Source organism: Myotis daubentonii, chromosome 3, assembly GCF_963259705.1.
Source record: "Myotis daubentonii chromosome 3, mMyoDau2.1, whole genome shotgun sequence".
NCBI classification, from domain to species: domain Eukaryota; kingdom Metazoa; phylum Chordata; class Mammalia; order Chiroptera; family Vespertilionidae; genus Myotis; species Myotis daubentonii.
Window position 1 is genome coordinate 152,859,497 of NC_081842.1, and position 25,618 is coordinate 152,885,114.

The 25,618-nt window shown below is 35.9% G+C and overlaps 1 protein-coding gene across 7 annotated transcripts in view; it reads right to left on the reverse strand.

Annotated features, from left to right (window-relative positions):
* Positions 1 to 1,854: 1,854 nt before the first annotated feature.
* Positions 1,855 to 25,618, reverse strand: part of PKN2 (protein kinase N2) — a 159,945-nt gene continuing 136,181 nt past the window's right edge. For 5 of the 7 annotated variants that reach the window (XM_059688922.1, XM_059688923.1, XM_059688920.1 and 2 more), the window contains 12 exons: positions 22,409 to 22,583; positions 22,054 to 22,180; positions 21,193 to 21,323; positions 21,034 to 21,109; positions 20,866 to 20,957; positions 19,550 to 19,726; positions 14,049 to 14,111; positions 12,386 to 12,462; positions 8,867 to 9,009; positions 4,773 to 4,880; positions 4,487 to 4,567; positions 1,855 to 4,399 (listed from right to left, as the gene is read on the reverse strand). In XM_059688922.1, the coding sequence (XP_059544905.1) occupies positions 4,196 to 4,399; positions 4,487 to 4,567; positions 4,773 to 4,880; positions 8,867 to 9,009; positions 12,386 to 12,462; positions 14,049 to 14,111; positions 19,550 to 19,726; positions 20,866 to 20,957; positions 21,034 to 21,109; positions 21,193 to 21,323; positions 22,054 to 22,180; positions 22,409 to 22,583 (1,454 nt within the window). In that variant the 3' untranslated portion in view covers positions 1,855 to 4,195. Of the gene's footprint in view, positions 4,400 to 4,486; positions 4,568 to 4,772; positions 4,881 to 8,866; positions 9,010 to 12,385; positions 12,463 to 14,048; positions 14,112 to 18,555; positions 19,235 to 19,549; positions 19,727 to 20,865; positions 20,958 to 21,033; positions 21,110 to 21,192; positions 21,324 to 22,053; positions 22,181 to 22,408; positions 22,584 to 25,618 lie in introns of those variants that run through there. The other 2 variants (XR_009451946.1, XM_059688925.1) reach the window with 2 other exon arrangements.

Here is a 25,618-nt window from a genome sequence, read left to right on the forward strand (position 1 = left end):
TATTATGGATTTCATGAAGAGGACCCCCCAAAAGTACACACACTTCCAGTACCATAACATTTAGATCTGCCCTGTGATAACCAACCTCCAGAATAGTGCCTACAACATCTCCACAATAGGACCCTTTCTTTCCTAACCTCTACTCACCTTCTCCTTGTGTCTTATACACACACTCCAGCAACAATGAATTCTCATTTCCTCAGAAGTACCAGGTTCTCTCATCTGTGGCAAACTCAAATCTTCCTCCCCCACTTAGAACCCTTCACTAACTCCCTGCCGGGATCTCTGGTGCACTCCCAGAGCACCTTGAGGAGTCTGAATCACACTAATGTCATTGCTAAGTGACGTATACGTACCCCTACTTCATGAGCCTTGTCCGCACCGAGCACAACGCCGGGTGACCAGTAATAGGGGATCAATACTTAGTGAACGACTAAATACCAGACTGTGTATTTACTTAACCTCAATTTGCGAAAGGCCTTTGTTCCCATCCTGAGCAGCTTTCCTTCAGAAAGTATTTCATTCTACTTTAGAAAGAGAGTGACTTTCAAATTAGAACTTGAGGATTTTAGCACAAAATGTTGAGTTCTACAGCTGTTGCAAGGTTGTCCTCATAATGGTATTGCTGGAGGAGTCCATCCTGGGCAACCCCACTTCTTTTGGGTGTCTGCATTTCCAAACCAGCTCCCTGCCACTCTGGTTTTTACCCTCTTCAACTTCCTACTTCTCTGGCCTACTATGTGGACTCAGCTTCCGTCCCAACTTCTTAGTAGTCTCGCTTTTGTGCTTAGGCACTCAGTAACTTAATCTGAAGCCTTAGCTTGTCCAGATTCATGCTCAAGTTTGTTTGCTGTTGGGAGTGAAGGGTTGCCAGAGACCACTCCTACCTTCAGTAAAACCAGAAATGCCTCAAATTATGGATGTCTTCTCAGAGCTTTTCCTTAGTCATAATACTAGAAGGGACAATTATGTAAGATTTTTAACACTGAGAAGTTATTTAAAAGCTTACCTCTATTAATACATGTATACATTTATATACATGTTTTTATATATATATATATATATGCACATTTATAAATACATACATATATATACATATACCAGTATATATATATATGCATACACACAATAAGGTTAATATCTTAGACAAACACTAGATCTCAAAATATAGTTAGTAGATATATAAGAATTCTAAATTATTTGCTCCTTTGGGTTTCTCATACTCACCCTGTTTTTCAGGGAGACAAGCAGCACCTGTAAAAATCTTCTTAAATTTGAATCTATAGTGTAGCATTTACCTAATTAACCTGTATTAACAATTTCCATTATGACCCCCAACTTGTGTTACAGAAACAGCACGGATCATTTTATTGTTCTAAAATATGTCACTTGTAATATTTGAGTGACTATAAAATGTTAATATTCTGTTTACATTAACCTATTTTCTGAAAGGTAAGGTCTTAAAATAAGTTAACTTTAAACAAGAAAAAAGTACATATAATATGGTGCTTACATTTTAGCATGAATGCATACTGTTCTTTATTTATGAAGACTTTGATGTTTCCCCCCTACCTTTTATCCTCAGTGTCTAGTACACAGAAGGCATTCCATCAATTTCCACTGAATAGAAGATGCTACTGACCTTACAGGAGTAAGATGCAAAATTTGCCCATTATTGTCAGTGAAGAGAACAACTTGCTGTGACTCTTCATGATTTTGCCCTTCCCCAGGACAAAAAGTACTTGCAAGAAAGCTAACTAAAGTTAACGTCGTTGAGATCTTGAATACAGTAAAGCCAACTCATACTTGGATCAATGGAAAATTTTCAAAAAGAAATAATACTTAAAACCAAAGTTACAAATTGCAATCTATTTAAACTTTAATTTGTGCATCTGTGGTAATTTATGACTGCAAAACACTTTTTTCTTAGAATGACATAATTAAAGGCACATTTCATAGGAATGCATAGTGTACCATTCTAAAATATTTTAATTTCCTCACAAAGTGCTTGAGCAGTCACTTACACATACAGTAATAGCAAAATATATTTACACTCTATAGAGTTTAAAAATTTTAAATCTGACTAAAATATATATATATATATATGTTTAAAACTACAGAAAAAATTAGTGCTTTCTTCAGCTTACTGGTGTGAATATACCCTGCCCTCTAATTTTTTTTAGTGATTGGCTTTAATTAAAAAAAAATTTCTGTACATTGTGTAGTTACAAAAATGCTGTCCGTTTTTAATGCTAAAAGCCTATTTTAGACATTGCTTTTTATGCATATTTGAGAACCTGAAAAGGTGAAAAGACTGTACCTCAAAAGTATTTAGTGTTTTTTTAAAATGTTGTGTTAATACTGTTTAAATTAAAGCCAGGCAATTAAGCTAAGATCCTCTATTGTCCTTTACCAAAAGTCAACTGGCATTTAAAAATAACTTGAAACAACATATTGCTCCTTCTAGAAGATTATCCCCCAAAGGATCTTGGGTAATAATCAACTTGAAAAGAAATATGAATTATCTCTGAACCATTTGAATTGTTCTCAGAGTACAGCAAAAACATGCCAACACCCTCTGGCAAGGCTGAAATATTTATAAATGTTTTCAGCTCAACTCTCTGCTTTCGTGTTTCTCATGATTTAAACTTGAACAGTTTTTAAGACATGAGATCACTGTGATTAAATGGTTAATTCAGAATGTTCAGTTAATAACTTGCTATTCCTGAGGTATGATGAACCTAATATGCTAAGCACAGAATCAAAGATGTTATTATTGAACTAAGGAAAAACAATGAAGTCATGGACTAGAAGGGAAAAACAAATGAACAAACAAACAAAAATATCCAAAACTCTAGGCAAGTGGAAAAGTCATGGCTTACAAAAAGACTTTCCTATAAGAGCATTAAAAAGCCACGAAAGGATCCTCTGAAAAGTTGTAAAGAGTACTTAATCAAATTATTTTTGAGACTTTTGAGGTACAGCTTTAGTGTTATAATTTTTATAAAATATACACTGTTTTATCAAAAATATTTATACATTCTGTTACAATATATTGCTTTTGCCCTTAGTAACTGCCAATATAAAATCTGGATCCAGTGGCCTAAAATGTACAAATGCACTTAACAAATGCGGGAGTTTGAGGTGTCTGCTTGGCCACTGTACAAAAGTGATGAAGTAGTGAAATTAAATAATAAACCAACATAGAATACATTACAACTTGCACATATACATGTTCACAGCATGTATACAATGATAACCCCTATGTTTTAACAAAGATATAGTTCCCTTCTACAGTAGACACAAGAACAAGATGAACTAGGTTGATAAATGTACAATGAATATCAAAAGAAGCACTAATGAGTTCACTGATTTTGGAGGAAGGTATGACTGAACATGCTGAGTGTTTAGACTTTGGGAATGCATACAGGTTAACACAGTATCTTGGTTCAGGCTAATCAGAAGTTCTCATTCTTAAAATTTTAAGTAAATGCTGATGTTTAATTGTTCCTGTTCATTTCATGGTTTAATAAACAAGTGTTTGGCAAGTAGCACTGTTGAAAAGCTGTGAGGTTCTGTTACATAGTTGGTAAAGATAAGGCAATAAAAGTTTTCTCCTAATAAATATAAAAAATTTATAAAACAAGACCTCAATTCATTTCATTAAAAAAGGCCTAAAAATGTGCACAAACTACCACTACTTTTTTTTTTATATTTCAGTTATTTCTTTAAAAAAATAAGAGTATTTGCCTTATTCAAACAGAATCATGTCTGACTAGTAACAGCATCCCAAACCCTTTTTTCATTTAAAAAATTCAGCTAAGTGAAGTTAATTGATTCATTTTCCTTCCACTTAAGGCAGGCATACAGCCAAACTAGGGACTATAGAAGAGCGTATTTGTTTTTTTTTTTAAAAAGACTATTGATCCAAAAGTATTCATCTGTGACAGATTTTCACGCCTGATATTCATTCAGCTTAAACTTCATGAAACTGTTTCCAGTGCTCAGATTTACATTGAGAATTCATCAAGAAGCTACTTTTCAGAAGATATCAGAAGTATTTTAAAACAAATCTTCATGTGTTTTAAAAAAACAGACTCAGAAGCTACTGGTGGCACAGAGAGCAAATGAAGAGTTGCTATTTTTAAGAGGTCATCTTGTAGTCAGTCTGCTTGGTTTCACAGTGGGTAGGAACTTAACACCAATCAGCAATGTAGTCAAAATCTCTGAACATTTCTTGCTCCTCTTCTGAAAGTATCCTTGGTTCTCGAGGTGGAGTCAGAATAGGTGCTTCTGAGGTAAATTCATCATCAAAGTTACTAACATCTTCCCGTCCTCGAATGGTAGGTACAAATGGCGGCTTTACTTTTTTGTCCATCAGAGCACTCCACTCAATTAGCTGAATTACAAAACATAAAAGGTCCAGTTTAGTTTCCCACTCCTAATGGCTATAGTTTCAGAAAAAATTCTAAACTTTCATACTTACTCGGAAAAATGGGTGTTTTTTTACATCCTCTGCATCTTTCTCACCAGCTCCAAGGCGCCTCTCAGGATTTCTTCTTAATAGCTAACAAAACATGAAGTTAAAAAGTAAAATAAAACCAGCAACTTCACTGATAAAGATTCTCATAACCTACAAAGATTTAGATTTCTTTTTGTATGTGTTTGTCTAAACCATGCAACTATGAACTGGAAAACAACTTCTAGAGTTCTACAGGGAAATGTCCTTCAATATAAAAAATCTGAATAGTTTATAAACCATTAATTCTTACCCTTCTCATTATGGAAATGGCTTCTGTAGATAAGAACCTTGGATACCTTACTTCATCATTTACAATACTGTCAAAAACCTCCTCTTCATCATCACCAGGAAAGGGAGACTAGAAGAAATATCTTTGAGTAAGTCAAAATAATTTCCAATAAAGTGAAAACTTATCACCTATCCAAAGCACAATCAAGAACCAGGCAGTGAAAAACAAAACAAAACAAAACAAAAAACCACATAAATAAAACACCACCACCAAAACGCCCAACAAACAGGGACAAAAGAAGCTACAACAGATATATATCTATTGCCCAGAGGATACACTATATATACTTTCTGAAATATTTCTTAAATTTATTTCACAGACCTGAACAAATTTGGTCAAATCATCCTATATAATAAAAGGCTAATATGCAAATTGACCGAACGGTGGAATGGCCAGTCCCTATGAAGTGCATTGACCACCAGGGGGCAGACACTCAGCACAGGACTTGCCCCCTGGTGATCAGTGCACTCCCACAGGGGGAGCACCGTGCAGCCAGAAGCCCTGAGTCGAGCTCATGGCTAGCAAGCGCAGCAGTGGTAACCTCTCCCGCCTCCGTGGCAGCACTAAGGATGTCTGACTCCCGGCTTAGGCCTGTGCAGGGAGCGGGCCTAAGCTGGCAGCTGGACATCCCCCAAGGGCTCCCGGACTGCAAGAGGATGCAGGCCAAGCTGAGATATCCCCCATCCCCCTCCTAGTGCAAAAATTTCATGCACCAGGCCTCTGGTATAATTTTTAATTTCATCCCATTTTATTTCATTCATTTATATAGCCAGACAGTAAATCTTTTAAGTACTTACTACATAGTGGGAAACATGTAGATAATAAACAATCTTTAAGAAGCTCAATATTGTGGAAAGACAGAAGAAAATGGGTAAGGTAAATATGGTAGTAAGTGTTACTATGGAGGGAAGCACAGTTTGTGAAAATGGATCAGATACTGATATGCTTTGAATTTCACAGTCAGTAATAGTTACAAAACACAATCAGAAAATTTGCACATGTCACATAATGATTGCACTAAGCAGGAGTTGCCAACAAAATTAAGAGAAAAAACTACCTATTCCCAGGCATATTTTATGCTTTATACACAACAGATCTTGGGGCATTTCAGTAAGCAGCAGAGTATTAAAATTATTACTCAGAATGACAATAATGACTCTTTGATATACAAAGAAATAAACTCTCAACCATGCTGAAAATGTAGTTAAACAATATGGCTTATCACCTCAGAATTTCAGATGGTTTAGAATTGATTGCTTGCTTCCTATAAGATATTAAAGACTAAGAACCAAGCAGCAATTCCAAGTATCAATGGAGTAAGAGGGATCTTTCACCTGAGGAATCTGTGAAAATGAATTCAAAACCCAACTTCCTAAAGCTAGCTGCCCACCCTACTGTGCATATCTAAGGTAATTTCAAACTTTTCAGTTATCAAGACTTTAGTTTATTCATTCACTCATTCAAAATACATAAATCAAATACCTAGTATATGGGACAATATAATTTGTTTCAGGAATGGAGGTAAGTCAGGGAAAAATTCTATTTCACAAGGATTTGCAATCAGAACTTCAAGTGGTAATACAAAGCACTTTTGTTGACATGATCAGTCAACTTTGTGTTTAAAATGTCATTCTATAAGTAAAAGTTTATCTTCATATTTGTTAAGATGTTAAAGTTCTTTGTTTCTTCAAATAGATTATAAGCTAACAACAAAACACAACAAATGTGTTTTAAACACATGTAAAAATGCAATTGTCTGTTCAGATGTCAAGCATCTAACTCCAGTATGTAAGGTTACTTCTGTGATACCCCATTTGGCAGGGGGAAAGGAAACCTGGTACATTCATTAGTTTATTTCTGTAGTTTTTCCAGTCCTCAAAACTTGTACAAATACAAAGAAAATTTCAAAACAAGTATCACATGATCTCCCTCATATGTGGAATCTAATGAACAAAATAGATCCAGAGACATAGAAGCATGAAACAGGCTGCTGGATCTCAGAGGGAAGAAGGGGTGGATGGGAAGAGATCAACCAAAGAACTTGCATGTATAATCCATGAACACAGACAATAGGGTGGTGAAGGCCTGGCGGGGTGGGGGGGGGAAGGCAGAGGCAGGCTAGAAGGGGTCAATAGCGGGGAAAAAGGGGACATTTGTAACACTTTCAAAAATAAAGATTTAAAAAATTTTTCAAATACAAATTTGAATATGCAGTATATGTTCAGGGAGTTTTCAATTATTTGTAAATGATACAGAAATTAGATATAAACTTTAGCCAAACCTCACTCTTATAATAGTTTAAAAAATTTGATTGCTAAAATTTCACCAATGCTATAAAATTATAAAGCATACTGATGAGTTTTAAGTTTAGCTCTTTTCCCAACTATCCTCTTATGGAGGTGTTAAAAATAAATGGAATTTCAAAAAGCAATTCGGAAGGAATAGATAGCTCCATTGTCTTAATTAGAAGCTCTTGTAAAAAAAATATGGAACAGTAGCTTCCTCACTTGTTCACTGCCAATCCTCCAGTCACTTTAGAAATGGAGGAAGTATAATCAACTGGCTCTTAATTCTCTATTATTTTGTAATAAACTTTTATTTTTTGCATGTCATCTCTAATATGGAGGGGTAAGTCTTAAGCAAGCATATAATTTTTAGTAACTAAATTAAATTTCGTATGTATCTGAATGATACACTTAAAAAAAACACAAAGCAACAAATATGTTACTTTCAAAAGGGATTTCAAGTATACCAGAGTTTATAGAAACATCTACGATGAATACATACTCTGGCTCTCTTAGAAAGTAAAGATCACCCAGGATTAGGGATAAAATACATCTTTCAATCCTAAAACAGCATACAGCACCTTTTCTAAATAGAGGTAAAAAATTTAGTTCTGAACCATCAGTCTTAAGGACAGAAACAAGATTGGGTGGCTTCAATACCCTATCCTGAAGGTAGCAAAATATAATGGTTTTCAGACAACCAGGTTTAAAATCCAAGCCCTACCCCATGACAGTTGTGAGACTTTGAGCAAGTTACTCAAGTTCTGTTTCCATTTATGTATCTGAAAATGAATGTAGATTAATATTGAGCTTATTAAAGGTTGCTGAAAAATTAAATACGCTAAAATTTATAAAGCACACAGAATAGTGCCTAGCACATGATAAACCTTTTAATTAGCTATTTCTTTCCCTCCTTTTCCAAGTATTCACTCCAATGTTGTTTGGATGAACTGAAATCATTTATTTGTTTGTTTGGGTACATGACAATCACAGAAAAATTTTCGAAATTTCTGACATTCAATAATTTGGTCATTCCTTCATTCATTTATTCATGCCAAGAAAAGTAGTTGGCACCAGAGAAACTGTAGAACAATGAACCAATCCAATAAGATAATTTTTCTTGCATCTTGAGATCATCAAGATTCTCTAAGTAGTTTTCAATTAGTTATCTAAATATGGACTCTTTCCCAAATTCCACCCTAATTTATCATATCCAACAATTTATAACAAAACAGATTAGCCTCTTACTACTACTTTATTTATTAGATATAATTCACTTTCCTCAGTGGTAAAATTTCTGTGAACAACTAAGTTATCCCCAGAAATGTATCAAGTTAATCTAAAGAAAATAGTTAGAAAGTTAATCTTTTCAATTCTGCTATCCTGTTTTTAAAAGTAACATTTGTTTTTGACTAAGGTATAGCTGACTTTTCTTTACAGGTATACATGACATCTGTTTATTAGTTTTCCTGTTATTCTATTCCCTATGAAATATTCAGTTATATTATATCTTAGAATCATAACATAGCAATACCAAAATATAAGAAACTATTTTCAAAATACTGGTAATGCATTCCACAGATGACATAAAAATCTAAAAAAGATAGTGAAGGTAACATAGAATCATAGGCAATTATTAGTACACTATAAATATTTATGAAACTTAAGTTCCATTTATGCATGAGACATATTAAGTAGTTTTATAAATGACATGTTTTGTTTTTTCAATCATCTTTCCTCTTTTCTTTCTCACTACTTTATACTGCTTACCTCTCCAACAAGCATTTCATATATAAGTACACCAAGGCCCCACCAATCTACAGCCCTTGTATAAGATGTTTCAGTTAATACTTCTGGGGCAAGAAATTCAGGAGTGCCACAAAATGTGCTTGTTCTATCTCCATATCCCATTCCTGAAAAAGGTAAAATTTAAATATTAGTGCGTGGTGACCAAACTCAAGATATACCAAAGACTTTTAAAGAACATGTTAAAAGTTGGTAGTGAGAAAACTATGCTAAATAGCAACCTTATTATTTAATTAATGGGTAAAAATGACTTTCATACTTTATTAACTTATTTTCTCTTTCTTGTCATTACAAGTCACAAGTGACTGTGAATTTCAAGTTTTATCATTTTTTCAATTCAATCTTTTTTAGTAAGTTTATTTGCTTCATTATAAAAATAACATTAAATATAATTTGGAAAATACCACAAAGCAAACACCTGGAAAATCAAGAGTTCACCAAAGATGTTACATAATATAGAGATATGGTATTAATATTTTTAGTTAACTAGTTTTCAAACATATGTTCCTCATAATTTACTTAATCAAATATACATTCTACATATTGAAGATGTCTCAATGTATTCTGAAGTATTAAAAGCTCATAATTGTTTTCTTATGAAAGAACTTAAATGAAAAGACCTTAATTCTAAATATGAAAAGGTTTGCATTTACTAAGTTTTATTTGAGATTAACTTAATTATGCCCGTTAAGACCAAGACTTAAAGGGTGAGAAATTTTTTGCAAAATTTTTTTTTTTTTTTTTTTTAAATATATTTTATTGATTTTTTACAGAGAGGAAGGGAGAGAGACAGAGAGTAAGAAACATCGATCAGCGGCCTCCTGCACATCCCCCACTGGGGATGTGCCCGCAACCCAGGTACATGCCCTTGACTGGAATCGAACCTGGGACCCTTGAGTCCGCAGGCCGACGCTCTATCCACTGAGCCAAACCGGTCCTGGCTGCAAAATTTCTTTAACATTGGTCATATTACTTTTTCTTCAAAAATATTATTTGTAAGAAGAGTTGATATAATATCTATATACATAAGTTCTACACAATCCTTTTAAATGCCTTGGCCAAGATTAGGAAAAAGTTAACAAAAATGGAAACAGAACTAATTTCTTTATTTTTATTCTGTGCCCTGGTCACACAACTAAAACATGTTATACTTTTTGCATAAAACTACTCTAACTTTTCCCCCTTAATTTTTAAATGGCAATATTACAAAATCTTAATATTTTAATGTAATGCATATACTGTATATCATGTCACTTATAGTAATATAGTTATATTTCATTCATTTTGATAAATTTAAAGGAAATTGAAAGTAAGCCAATTACCTAAGACTTCAAATTGGTAGAACTCCATGTAAGTAGTTAACATCAGGCTCTGGAGTCATAAAGATCTAAGTTTAAAAACCAGCTTTGCCACTTGTTAGCCATGAGAGCATGGGAAAGTTGTCTTACCTCAAAGGCTGTTTTCCTCTGCTGTATTACCAACTTTCATAAGGTAGTTATAATTTAACTGGATATGCAGCATATGAAGCAAAGTGCTTGGCACATAGTAAGTGCTCAAAAATGGCTAGCTATTACTATGATAATGTACTATATCTATTTTATGACAATGAGAAATATACACTTATTCTGGTTATTGAATACATACTTTCTGAATACCTATTATATTCTTGGCATCCATGCCGTGGTGGGGACATAAAAATGAGAGTAAGACACAATTCTTGTCTTTAAGGAGCTTACAGGAAATTGGAGAAAAACCAATATATACAGATGTCAACACAATTTGATGACTAACTAGATATGGAGAGTAGAGAAGAGGACAGAGTTCAGGATAATTCCACATTTTCAAACTGGGAGACTGAGAGGACTGTGGCACCATCAACTATGAATTAGACTCTCTAAGGAAAAGAAACTATTTTTTTTTTTTTAATATGTAGCATTTGAGATACTTATTGACTATTTAGGTAGAGCTGTCTAGTAGACAGCTGAATATATATGTTAGGAAGGGAAATAATAGATTTGAGGATCATTAATATATAATTGATAGTTAAAAATTAGCAGTGAAGAGCAATGGTCTAAGGGCAGATGCCAAAGAACAAAATTATTTAAATCAACATTGTTCAATTCAGAGAAGTCCAGTAGGAGAAAAAAATGTTATTGAACTCAGTAATTAGGAGGTCAGTGGGTAACTAATAGACATATACTCACCAAGTTCATCTGTTCTTTCATTCATTCATTCATTCATTCATCTAACTACTTATTATTATTTTTAATCCTCACCCAAAGAGTGAGGATATTTTTTCCATTGATTCTGAGAGAGAGAGAGAGAGAGAGAGAGAGAGAGAGAGAGAGAGAGAGAGAGAGAGAAAGGAGGCGGAGGAGGAGGAGGAGGAGGAGGAGGAGGAGGAGGAGGAGGAAGAAGAAGAAGAGAGAGAGAGAGAGAGAGAGAGAGAGAGAGAGTCAGACTGACAGACAGACATTGATGTGAGAGAAACACATCAATTGGTTGCCTCACACACATGCCCCAACTGGGGGCAGGGATGGAACCTGCACCCAAGGTATGTGCCCTGGACCTGGAATCGAACCTGTGTCCCTCTAGTGTACAGGTTGATGCTCTAACCACTGCAACACCAGCCAGGGCATCATCTAACTACTTATTAACTGAACATTCACTGAATACTTAAGATGTGCCAAGCACTATATTATATGCTATAGAAACAAAGCTGAATAAGAAATAAGAAGCTACCAATGTGGAGGGGCAGGCAGATAATGTTCCTTACAATACAATGTATTAAATGTAAAGATAAGAAAGAATACCTATTTACCATATATTAAGTAAGCACTGTGTCACATACTTATCTCCAATTCTCAAAATACTCCTAAACAAGGATGATTACATTTATTTTATAACTGAGGAAATACTTAACAAGGTTAAGAGTAACTCCTCCAAAGATACAGAGCAAATAAGTAGCAGAACTAGGATTCAAAACCTAAGACTATCTGGTACTTGAGTCCAAGCTCTGTACACTTCCTTATGCTACCTCTGATTCAAATTTCCCCAGTTTACTTATTTATTTACTCTTGAATATATAGGAAAGGGTTCTTGATATATACTTTTCCTATTTAAAAGTGTTAAAAGTTTTAAGAAGCTAGAGAGAAATTATTAGGTTCATTTAATTCACTCTATAGTCCCAGCATAGTGAAAACTTTGGTGCTTAACCAATGTTTTTATAGAATAGTGATAGAATTATTAATCATACGAAGAGAATCTTGGTTTTATACTCTGACTTCTGAAAACCTAACTTTATTCATACCCACAGAATTCTTAATATGTGACAATTAGGTTATATGAATAATCCATAATGTTTTAATAAAGAATAAATTAAGTTAAAAATACATTCTACTTTCCATAGACAAACTTGAAAACTACCAAAGTACAAAGGAATAGTAATATATTAAAAAAAGAAACTTTAAAATATCTAATTACCTTCTTTGCAAAGGCCAAAATCAGCAATTTTCACAAAGCCTTCTGTATCTAGCAATAAGTTATCCAATTTCAAATCTCTGTTCAGGATTAAAAAAAATGCAAATAATAAAATCAGTAGAAAATGTAGTAAAAAATTCATTTCATTAGGAGCCATACTTTCTCTTTGCTAAAAACAACTTTTTCAAATTGTGATTTGAGATTTAAATACTACATTAGAAACATTCATTTTTCTTTCATTTGAAAAATGTATTACTCTACATAATATAGTTTCTGAATAATTTTCATTATATAGAATAAGAAGAATATATTTAATAAAGAATGTTTTCTCTATTTAAATATATACTTAAAAACATGAAAGGAGTTTAAGCATTTGCCTATACACCATGCATAAAAAAGAAATGTCTAACAGTACAAAGAAGGTGTTAGGGGGCAGGTTTAACTTTCTAAGAGAATAATTCAAAATAAAGAGAAAGCTACCTATCCATACTAAATGATTACAAATTAAGTTAAAAACAGTTTATCCTGTGAGTAAAACAGGACCATGAGGATACCCTTACCTGGAAAATATTGTTAGGAAGTTTGAGTAAACTAATGTTTATAGTCTCCTAATTCTGACTGGCTTTCCAAATGTCTACTCCAAAGCAGCGATTTTCCAGTGGTGTGCTGCAAGAATTTTTAAAGCATGCAATATTGGTTTGTTTAGTCAGGGCACTAACCTCTTTTCCCTTAGATTGTCAATAAAAAAATGACAACAGTCAACACAATAGCCATCTGATATGAATGAATCAAAATTATTCAGATCAGCAAAAATATATTTTTTGGTGTGCCGTAGAATTTTAGTAATTAGTTTATGAGTGCCACAAGATGAAAAAGTTCGAAAATTGCTGGTCTAGAGCAATGTTATTCAAAGTGTGGCCCATAGACTAGTTGCTGGGCTATGAACTAGTTGTTCTGGTTCTGCAATTTGATAAGGAGCCTGCACCAGACATAAATAAGTTGTCACCAAAATACACTGTTTAGTTGACAGCAAGACTTAATGAAGCAGCAGGTGATGCTTTGCACTCTGGTACAAGCTACTTACCTTAAAATGAAAAACATTTTGAGTAGTACTAGTTTTACAGAAGTTTTCTGAAGTTGAATGTAAAATATTCACCAGGATGCCCTAGCTGGTTTGGCTCAGTGGATAGAGCGACGGCCTGCGGACTGAAGGGTCCTAGGTTCGATTCCGGCCAAGGGCACATGCCTGGGTTGTGGGCTCAATCCCCAGTGGGGGGCGTGCAGGAGGCAGCCGATCAATGATTCTCTCTCATCATTGATGTTTCTATCTTTCTATCCTTCTCCCTTCCTCTCTGAAATCAATAAAAAATATATTTAAAAAAAATATTCACCAGGATGAATATTGTTGGTGAATTATGTTATCAGAGGCCAACTCATAATTTGACTACTGTAATTACATATTGGGCAGAGGTTCAGGAACAAAGAGGTCCATCATATAATTACTGTGTTAACCATGTCTTTCAAAACTGGAATTTAACTTTTGCGAGGTCACTTATCATATAAAAGAGGAAATTAAGAAGCTGATTAAACACAAAATATCCTTCTTAATTATCTTTAGTTCTAATACACACCAAAGTAAGCCATTAAGCATCAAAACTTCACTTACCTATAAACAATTTTGTGTTCATGTAAATACTGCAGCCCAAGAACTACACATGCAGCATAGAATCTAAGAATTAAATAAGAAATGTTTAATAAATTCCACTGCTATTGAATCCTAGTTTATACTTTTATGCTTCAAAGCAGAATTCCATAGTTAACTAATTTCACAAATATTTAGTTTTTACTATATGCCAGATATAGTAAGAAATGTGCTAAATATTAGGAGAAAAAAAGAAAAAGAAATAAAAAAAAGCAAGCCCTGCCTGCTGTGGCACAGTTGGTTGAGCATTATCCTGTGTACCAAAAGGTTGCTGGTTCGATTCCCAGTCAGAGCACATACCCAGTTTGCTGGTTTGATCCCCAGTAGGGGTGCATATGGAGGTAACCGATTAATGTTTCTCTCTCTCCCTCTCTCCTGTCTCTAAAAAAAAAAAAAAAAGAAAATCAACAAAAACATATTAAAGGAGAAATACAATCTCTGCAATGGAAGCCATTAACTTTGCCTGATGGCTTCCACTGTAGTCCTTCAACTTGGTCTGTAGGAGAAATTACAATATGCCGTAAGGGCAGAAGGGCAGTGTGAAGAAAACTTTCATAGGGGAAATATAGGGCATTCCCTTGAGAAGGAAAGAAATAGAGGTGTAAGAGTCATAATATAGGGCATTCCCTTGAGAAGGAAAGAAATAGAGGTGTAAGAGGCATAATATTTTTGAAAACAATAATAAGTTTACTGTGGTTGAAGTAAAAAATGGGGAAGAAGTAACGAGAGAGGAGGCTGGAAAGACAGCTTGGGATCAAGTTGTGAAGGATCTTGAGACATTATGGATACTGAAATTTTTCCTCTTTGTGATAGAGAATCAAACTATTTTAATCAGATTTGTTAGATATTTCTGATATTAGCATGAAGGTTGGAGTAAAAGTAGGTAAATATCCAGAGGAGAAAACAATAGATAAGGCCATTAGGATAGTACAGATGGAAAATGTGAGAACCTTCATTGTAGTGTCAACAAAGAGAAAGCAAGGATAGATTTAAGAAAAATTTTAAAACTAGCATGACAGGACTTCAGAGTCTCATTGGCTGTGAGGATGAGGAAGAGGAAAAGCTTAAGATGACTCTCAAGGTTCCCTTCTTAGTGCAATGAATAGGTAAAAAAATACAGGAGTAGCCAAAGTTGTGCTGGGAAAATGAGTCTAGCCTTAGATTTGTTGACTCTGAATTGTCTTGGGGCAGGTGAAGAGGTTTAGAAATTGGATAAATGGATTTGGATCTTAGAAAAACTTGCCCCAGTGGCAGTGCGTATCATAGCAACTGGTCGTTCACTGTAACGGTCGCTTAGGCTTTTGTATATATAGACTAGAGGCCCAGTGCATGAATTTGTGCACAGGTGAGGTCCGGCCAGCCTGGCCCCAATCAGGCCAGATGGGGGCTGGGCCTGTCAGGAGGAGGAGATGGCGGGAGGTTGGCTGGTTGGTCTGCCTGGATTAGGCCCAATCACAGCCTGGATCAGGGCTGGGCTGGCTGGGGGAAGGGGCTGTGGGCGATTGCCGGTGGGCCCCGCCCCTGATTGGGGTTGGGGAGCTGATTGGGGCCAGGGCCGGTCATGGGGAGGGGCTGTTGGCTGGCCAGCCCCACCACCAAATGGGGTAGGTGGGGGGTGCCAATCGGGGGCCAGTGGCCTGGGGGAGGGGCAATGGGTGGTTGGCCGGCCGGCAGTGCCCCTGATTGAGGTAAGGGGTCGATTTGGGGTGGGGCCAGGTGGGGGGAGGGGCTGTGGGCCAATCAGGGTGGTGGGGGCCCATTGAGGGCATGGCCAGCTGGGGGGAGGTGCTGCAGGAGGTTGGCTGGCCAGTCCTGCCCCCTATTGGGGTGGGGTGGCCATGGGGAGGTACTGCATAAAGTTGGCTGCCCAGCCCCGCCCCCTATTGGGGTTGAGGGGGTGCGATCAGGGGCAGGCTGGCTATGGGGAGGGCTGCGGGCCTATTGTGGTGGGTTGGGCTGATCGGGCGTGCGGCTGGCCGGGAGTAAGGGTGGCGGTGTTTGGCCAGTAGGCCCTGCTCTTGATCGGGGTGGGAGAGTGCAATCAGAAACAGGCCAGTGGGGGAGGAGCTGTGAGGTTGGCCGCTGTCCCCACCCTGATTGGGCCGGTTTGCTGGCCACAGTGGGCATCATAGAAATTAGTTGTTAGGTTGTTATGGCCATTACGGTAGCTGCCCGTGTGTGTGTGTGTGTGTGTGTGTGTGTGTGTGTAAAGACTAGAGGGGCCCGGTGCACGAAATTTGCCCAGCCTGCACCCTCTCCAATCTGGGACCCCTTGGGGGATGTCTGACTGCTGGTTTAAACCCAATCCCACAGGTATCAGCCTAAACCAGCAGTCAGACATCTCTCTCACAATTCGGGACTTCTGGCTCCTCTTTGCCTGCTTGCCTGCCTGCTTGCCCCTAACCGCCTCTGCCTGCCTGCTTGATGCCCCTAACTGCTCCCCTGCAGGCCTGATCACTCCCAATTGCCCTCCCCTGCCAGCCTGAGAGTGGGAGGGAAGAGACAGAGAAACAGAAACATTGATATGAAAGAGACACATTGATTGGTTGTCTACTGCATGCGCCCGGAGGGAGCCAGGGATCAAGAATCGAACCCTTGACTCTTCAGTCTGCAGATCGATGCTCTATCCACTGAGCTAAACCGGCCAGGGCTGTTTACTTACTTTTATAAAAATGGAACACAATTTGAGAAAATTTAAAATGCAAGTATTTAGAAATATTTATTTGATAAAACATTAGATCTTATATAAATACTTGTCAAAATTTAAAACATTTAACTAAGGTCCATTAGAACAAATGTGATTCTAAGATGCTAAGGTGGTTTTTTATACATACATTTTTAGCAAACTTATTTTGGCAGCAAAATAATATAACAATTATAAAAACACTTTGATTTTTCTTTCTTTCCTTCTTTGTTAAATAGATTGCCCTAATGATACTGCACTTACCAAACATATATATATTAGTGAATGCTCACTATGTGTCAGGTACTGTGTTAGATATTTTCATCAATTGGCTTAATCTTAAAATAAAGCTTTTAAGATAAAATATTTTATAGAAGCAGAAAATGATGCTCTCAGAGAGTAATTTGTCTAAAGTCACATAGCTAGAAAACAGTAAAGCTAGGAACTGAACTGATTTTGATTTCATAGTCTCAATCAGTAAAAAGTCACTGGTCATTTATGCGCCAGCCACCTTTCTAGCTATTCTGTTAGTACATAGAAAAGGTCCTTGTTTCTCTGCCTTTTACATCTTATGTAAAAAATAAATACATAAGATGATTTTAGGTAGAAATAAAGTGTTATGGAGAAATAAAATACAACAGAGACATGGGTTGGACATTAGTAATATGAGAGAGTGGTATTTTAGATAGGATACTCAAAAAATGACCTAAGAAATAACATTTGAGGTGACATCTGAATAATTAGAGAAGTACTTCAGATCTGAAGTAGTGCAATGTATCATTTTATCTCTGTATTTCACTGGGCTTGTTTCATTTGTATATGAATTGCAGTCTCAGCAAAAATAAAAGTTTCTAAAGGAAGAACTGGATTTTATATATAAACACACACAACATATTTTAAAGGCATAACAAAACAGAAGAAATTTAAAGGTACAACAGTATACTACTATCTGCTCTACATACCTCTAAAGGTTAGGATATGAATCAGAGAAGTGAAAATGCTACATAAATGTCAGTTGTCAAAATATAAAGAAGTAATGACAATTTAAGAATAAACCCAATAGAGATTTACTACTGATTTGAGATAAGTTTTGAAGGTAGAATTGATCAAACTTGCTAATAATTTGTATGTTGCATGTGAGGAAAAAGAGGATCAAGAATGGCTCTCCAAGTTTTGGCTTGTACAATCGATAGATGGCACTGACATTTACTACAATGGAGAAGACCAGAAGAGCAGTAGGTCTGGGAAGTGGTGGGTGAGGTCAGGAAAAAATAGGAAAAATCAGTAGCTTAGTTTGAGAAGTTAAATGAGAAATAATATCAGCCATACAGAGGGAAAGTCAAGTAAATTTGGTGAGTCCTGGCTGAAGATATAAATTTAGTGAGTCCTGGCTGGTGTGGCTCAGTTGGTTGGAGTGTCACCCCATAGACCGAAAGGTTGCAGGATTGATCCTGGTCAGGTGTGTATAGTAGACAACTATTTGATGTTTCTCTCTCAAATCAATGTCTCTCTCTCTCTTCCTCTTCTTCCCTCCCTGTCTCTAAAATCAATGAAAAATTTATCCTTAGGTGAGGACTTAAAAAAAAACAAACCGAAATTTGGTAAACACTAGCATGTAGAGCAGTGATGGCGAACCTATGACACACGTGTCAGAGGTGACACATAAACTCATTTTTTTGGTTGATTTTTCTTTGTTAAATGGCATTTAAATATATAAAATAAATATCAAAAATATAAGTCTTTGTTTTACTATGGTTTCAAATATCAAAAAATTTCTCTATGTGACACGGCACCAGAGTTAAGTTAGGGTTTTTCAAAATGCTGACACGCCGAGCTCAAAAGGTTTGTCATCACTATGTAGAGTGTAGCTATTAAGAGCACTTTCCTAGGTTCAAATCCTAGTTCCACCATTTAAGAGCTATAAACTGGGATGACAATAGGGGGAACTACATATATGTATATGTTTAGTCTTGTGTATGCTATTATTTATTTTTTTAGGCATTTGAATAAGTAAAACTTTCATATTATATCATATACAAGAATTACAAAAAGAATTCTAATTTAGTCTACTTTCTATGTCTTTCATCGGAAGCAATATATATACCACTTTCTTGGATACTTTCAGAGATATTGTAAACATATACAGATACTTAAAATTACCCTTTAAAACACAAATACTAGTATTTCGTACAATAAAATGACACAGACTATTCTACCCTTTCTCTTTCCACTTAACAATGTACTCTGAGTATATTTGGTATTTAAAGTCATGGTCATAATGGCATTCCCTAGGGATAAAATGTAACAGAAAACAAAAGTTTTAGCCCTGGCCATGGTGTCTAAGTCGGTTGGGCATCATCCTGTGCCTGTTTGATTTCTGGTCAGGGCACATGACTGGGTTGTGGGCTCGATCCCTGGTAGGGAGCACCTCACATCAATGTTTCTCTTTCTCTCCCATCCTCTCTCTCTAAAAACAACAAATCAATTTTTAAAAATTATAAAAAAAAAAAAAAACCAGCAAAAATTTTATTAAAAAGAATCTAAGTTTTGTATTTAAATTATCAAGTATGATTTAGGGGTAATCCATGAAATTTCAACATGGACAACAGAATTAAATAGATTTTTTGTTTTTGTTTTTGGTGGCAAAAGGTAAAAATTTCTAAAGTCTTAGTTTCTATTTGGGAAAGGGGGTGGGGGACGAGAATTAATTCAGAGAGCTTTTTTCCTTTCCAGAAAAAAATTAGTCATGAAAAATTCAGAGAAATGTCTAAAGCATACTTACACAGCTCTTGGTTCAGAAAAGACATCTGTATGAATGTGCATCATTAGGTCCCCACCGGCAGCATATTCCATTACAAAGCAAACATGCTCTTTGGTTTGGAAACATGCAAAAAGGTTCACCAAAAATGGATGCCTTACACTATTCACAGTTTCAAAAATTCTTTTTTCACACATCAGGCTGTAAGAGAAAACATTTAAAAATAAATAGGTTTTTTTCTTCCCTTAGGTTCTAGCTGGAAACAATGCTCTTTAAAAATTACCAAACTCTAAACTAAGCAAAGTTCTTAACTATTATAACTTTAAAACCATAAAATATGTCTTTGTTTTGCTACATTTGCTTTAAAAAATTTGGTCTGTTTGATGTATATAATGAATTGAAATATGTTAATGCAAACTAAAATATATGATTAGTATGACAAAGATTATAGAGTTCGCACTGACAGTACCGGAGAAGCACACGTATAGCTAGTGTTATAGTTAACAGAAAAGACTTAATTAGGGTAAACTGTGAAAATTTATCAGGAAATGGTCAGAGAATTTAGCAATCTAAAGCATAATAAAAATAAAAGTTTGTGACCAAGGTAATTTCAAGGACAGTATTTTTAATTCATAAGTTACAGAATTCAAGTATTTTATCATATAATATATGAAGTAAAGATATGCTGCATAGGTTTTAATTTGGAAGGCTGACTGGAAAATAGAGAGGCTACATGGAGAATTCTGTAACATGCTTCAAGAAGCTCCTTGAGAGTGGTATAATTTCTCTGTAAAGTCTATAGAATCATAGGTTTTTTTCTGTAAGAATTTTTACAAGCTGCAGAACACTGTTCAAAATTTCTGACTCTGGAACATTAATTTTGACTGAATAGAAAAAAATTACTATTCCTTCTCTCCCTGAAAATCAACTTGACTTAAAGTAGAAGAAAATCAAGTCAAATATTCAAGTACAACTTGGAATTAACTTATTTTCATATTTAATCACCCTATTTATGACAGTTTTGCTGTTAAGTCACAACTTCAGAAAAATAAGTAATTTTATTTATTTATTTTTATTTCCCTTTATTAAGGTATTACAAATGTGTCCTTATCCCCCCAATGCTCCCCTCCCCCCCACCCTCTCAATCCTGCCCTCACCCTCACCCCCTGGTGTCTGCGTCCATTGGTTATGCTTATATGCATGCATACATGTCCTTTGGTTGATCTCTCCCCCTTATCCCCACCCTCCCCTACCTTCTCTCTGAGGTTTGAGCATCTGATCAATGCTTCTCTGTCTCTGGATCTGTTTTTGTTCATCGGTTTATGTTTTAAAAAACTAACCTGTCTACTTCGTCTCGAGCTACAATGTCTCCTTTCTTTAAGGCTTTTATAGCAAACATCTCATTTGTGTGTTTATATTCAGCCAAAAGCACCTGAAATGAGATTAAATAATTATTTCCCACTAGAGTTATTATTTTTGTAGGTATTAAAGAAATATTAAGAGATTACCTTTCCAAAATGTCCTCTACCCAAGACAGCACAACATCTGAAGTCTTGTAGATTAAACTGAAACATTTGTTGAGATCTGAAAACAGCAATATCAGTTAAAAATAAGGTAAAAGTATGAGACCAAACATGCAGTAGCAAAGTTCTGTATATATTCTTTACCTTCTATCCTCAAGTTCTCGAACTCCACTGTATTCTAGGCTTGATTGAGGAATATCAGCTTCAAATTCAGATTGAGATTTTGGACGTATACTATTTCTGTCATTTTCAATATCAAAAACAGCTTCTGAGTCCTGTGAAATATTAAATACTCATTAAATCAAAGAAACATTCAACTTAGTAGGTAAGGATAAAGTTAAAATAAAAATGTCAGAAGTCAATATCTGTAAGAAAAGTTAAATTCAGATACTAAATATTCATTTAAAGGTTATTAATTGTATATTGCATTTATCTAAAACATGTGAAAACTTAACACATTAATGCCACCTTCAATGTGTATTCAGAAATCATGTTAACCAAGCCAGAAGAGGAAGAGTGTTTACACAATATATCATTTACTATCAATCATGTTCTTATGCTCTTTTTAGCTGAAGCAGCCTATTTTATCTCTACTGGCCCATGGACATCTAGAGATTTTTGTTTCACTCATAAGAACACAAAACACAGACAATTAAAAAAAAAAATCCTCACCTGAGGATATGCTCATTGAATTTAGAGGGGGAGGAAGTGAGGGAGGGAAGGAGAGAAATGGAAGGGGGGGGGGGCACAAAAAGAGGGAAATATTGATGTGAGAGAGAACATCGATCTACTGCTCTCCTAATGGGATCCAACCTGCAACCCAGGAATTTGCCCTAACTGGGAATGGAACCTGTGACACTTTGGCCCATGGGATGATGCTCCAACTAACTGAGCAATACTGACAGGACACAGACAATTTTTAAATAACTGAAATGTATACCTCATTCACTATGATGCTTTTACTGGTAATTCACATGGTAAAAATACAAGTTTAAAATGCCTTGCCTGTTCTGGTGCATCCAAATCTCTTAATTCAGCAGATTCATCCATTTCTCCAAGGGAAGAATCACGTGGTGGGGCTGGAGGAGGTTCAGGTTCAAGATCAAAGTCCAATTTGGTTACTGTAGAATCACTTATAAAAGAGAAAGTAATTCACCAAAAAGTTATCAAAAATATGTATTTTAAATAATCTAAAATTAAAACAAATAATTTTTAATTTTTAAAAGTAATCAGAATACTAATTTCATCACACAATTTGGAAAAAAATGAGATTTTAAATAGGCCCACTGTAATCAATAGATACAAATGTCACAATTTTTTTGTATTTTATAAAAGCAATGCTTAAATCTTAGATACGTACCTAGTTGGAGATGCTAGTTCTGGGATGCGTACATCAACCACTGGCACTGTAGCAGGCCCAGGTGCTTGAGGACTAAAGGTGCCAGAATGATTTACTGTAGGAATAGCTCTTCTCACTAGCCTTCCCCAAGTGGCAATATTAATATTCATTTGAGGAGCTCTGAGAAATGTTTTGCCTGTGGATATTGTAAATAAACAGAACAAGTAATTTTTTACATATTACCAAAAGCTATAATTAAAAAATTCATATTCATTGGTTTATAATTTAAGGACAAATAAAATGTGCCACTTAAAAAATAGTTAACTATTTGTTATAAATACTAGTGCAAAACAGCAAAAACAGTTTTAAAGATAAATAGGTAGATACTTTATTTTTAAAGTCTAGTAATGATATGTGGTTAAAGCTTAATAAAAATTCTTATCTTTTGGAGATACTAACTATAATATTTAAGAATAAATCAATATGATGTCTGGATTTGCTCCAATTAATCTGAGGAAGTAATGAGTGAAAGAGATATAAAGAAAACAAAATTGGCCATGAGTTGACTGTGGTTGAAGTTGAGTGATGGTACACTGCACTAGTCTCTCTACTTATGAGTATGTTTAAAATATTCCTTAATAAAAATAAAGGAATACACAGATAAAAATAAAACAAAAAACAAAGATGGATATCACTTTTAAAACAGTATGGAGAGATTCCAAAATGGTGCAGAAAAGTAGAAACTACACGAACATGCTCCCAAGACCAAACTGGAATTATAATTAAAACACAGATAAGCCTCCCTGAATAATCAACTGAAGACTAGCTGGAGAGAACCCTGATAACAAGGATGGGAAGTGGAGACCGTACAGAGACTGATGGGAATTGAGGAGACACGAAAGGGCTGGCTAGGCTCCCACAGGCAGCAGCTGAATTTTCAGAGAGATATCTCAGCTATGTGGGGTTGCCACTGAGAACTCTGGGGTCTAAACCCAGCCCAGAACTGAGAAAGGTGCCCACATAACCTCTGGCTGTGAAAAGCAACAGGGTTGCTGTCTACCAGGTAGAGAGGGCTGGAAATGCAGGCACTCTCTTAAAGGGCCAATGCACAAAATTTCATGTGCAGCCACTCACCTTGGGCTCTGGCAGAGGAAGAGCAGAGTTGACTGGAGCTTTGTGAGCAGAAACCAGGTTTGGGGACTATGGGGTTAGAGCTTGGAAGGCAGACAACTGTTTCCTGTGCTGAGACATTCCCTCATACTGCAGAGGACATCTTTCTCCTGCACACCTTTACCATCAAGGCAGCTTTTGCCTGGAGGTAGGTGGGGGGAAAGTAATTGAAAACTTCTTGCCCCACCTTATAGAGTTTCTGAGGCCCATTAAGAGACTGAAAATAACAATCAGAGACAGAGGCAGGTCTCTGGAGTCTTTGCCCCACCCAGTTGGAAAACCTCTCACCCCTTCCAGTAGTGGGTAGCCTAAGGCTAATCAAGACTGAATACCAATCAGATTGCAGACAGAGGTGGGTCCCTGGAGGTTTTGAGTCTTTGCCTGATCTAATCCAGGCCTGGGGCAAGGAAAAGCAGATCTTGGTGCACATCTTGGTCCTTTCCAAAAGAACCGAGCCCCAGCAGAGGAAGCCACAACCTGTGGATAGTTGATAGCTCCAAACAGGTACTCAGGGCCAGTCACAAACAGCGCCTGAAATTTTCCTGCACTAGTGATTGGGAGTCATAGCAGATCTACCTAATAAACAGACACACACCTAAACAGACAGCCAAAATGGGGAGACAAAAAAACCAGCCCCAAATGAGAGAACAAGAGAATTCTCCAGAAGAAGTGCTAAATGAAATGAAGATAAGAAATTTATCAGATGTAGAGTTCAGAATAATGACTGCAAAGATGCTCAACAGCATGAATAAAGATATAGTAACTATGAAAAAAGACCTGTCGGAAATAAAGAATGACAACACTAATAAAGAACACACTGGAAGTCATAGCCACAGCAATCAGGCAAGAAGAAATAACGAGAAAGTAAAACTCTCATTATATGCAGATGACATGATATTGTACACAGAAAACCCTAAAGACACCATCAAAAAATTACTAGATTTAATAAATGAATTTGGCAATGTAGCAGGATACAAATTAACACCCAGATGTTGATGGCATTTTTAATATACCACTAATGAATTCTTTGAAAGAGAAATTAAACAAACAATCCCATTTACGAGTGCAACAACAAAAAAATTAAAATATTTAGGAATAAACTTAACCAAGGAGGTAAAAGACATGTACTTCAAAAACTACACGGTGTTGCCGAAACCGGTTTGGCTCAGTGGATGGAGCGTCGGCCTGCGGACTGAAAGGTCCCAGGTTCGATTCCGGTCAAGGGCATGTACCTGGGTTGCGGGCATATCCCCAGTAGGAGATGTGCAGGAGGCAGCGGATCGATGTTTCTCTCTCATCGATGTTTCTAACTCTCTATCTCTCTCCCTTCCTCTCTGTAAAAAAAATCAATAAAATATATTTTTTAAAAAAACTACACGGTGTTGAAGAAAGAGAGGGGAAGATATAAACAAGTGGAAGAATATATCGTGTTCATGGATTGGTAGAATTAACATCATTAAAATGTTCATACTACCCAAAGCAACCTATAGATTCAATACAATCCCTATTAAAATACCAACAGCATATTTCACAGATCTAGAACAAACTCTCCAAAATTTATATGGAACCAAAAAAGACCCCAAATAGCTGCAGCAATCTTGAGAAAGAAGAACTAAGTTGGAAGGATTATAATACCACATATCAAGTTACACTACAAAGCCACTGTAATCAAAACAGCCTGGTACTTGCACAATAACAGGCACATAGATCAATGGAAGAGAACAGAGAACCCAGAAATCAACCTAAGCCATTTTGCTCAATTAATATTTGACAAAGGAGGCAAGAATATACAATGGAGTCAAGAGAGTCTCTTCAATAAATGATGTTGGGAAAACTGGACAGATACAGGCAAAAAAATGAAACTAGACCACCAATTTACACCATACACAAGAATAAATTCAAAATGGATAAATGACTTAAATGTAAGTTGTGAAATCATAAAAATAGGAAATCATAGGCAGCAAAATCTCAGACATCTCTCATAGCAACATGTTTACTGATACATCTACTAGGGCAAGGAAACTAAGGAGGAAATAAACAAATGGGACTACATCAAACTAA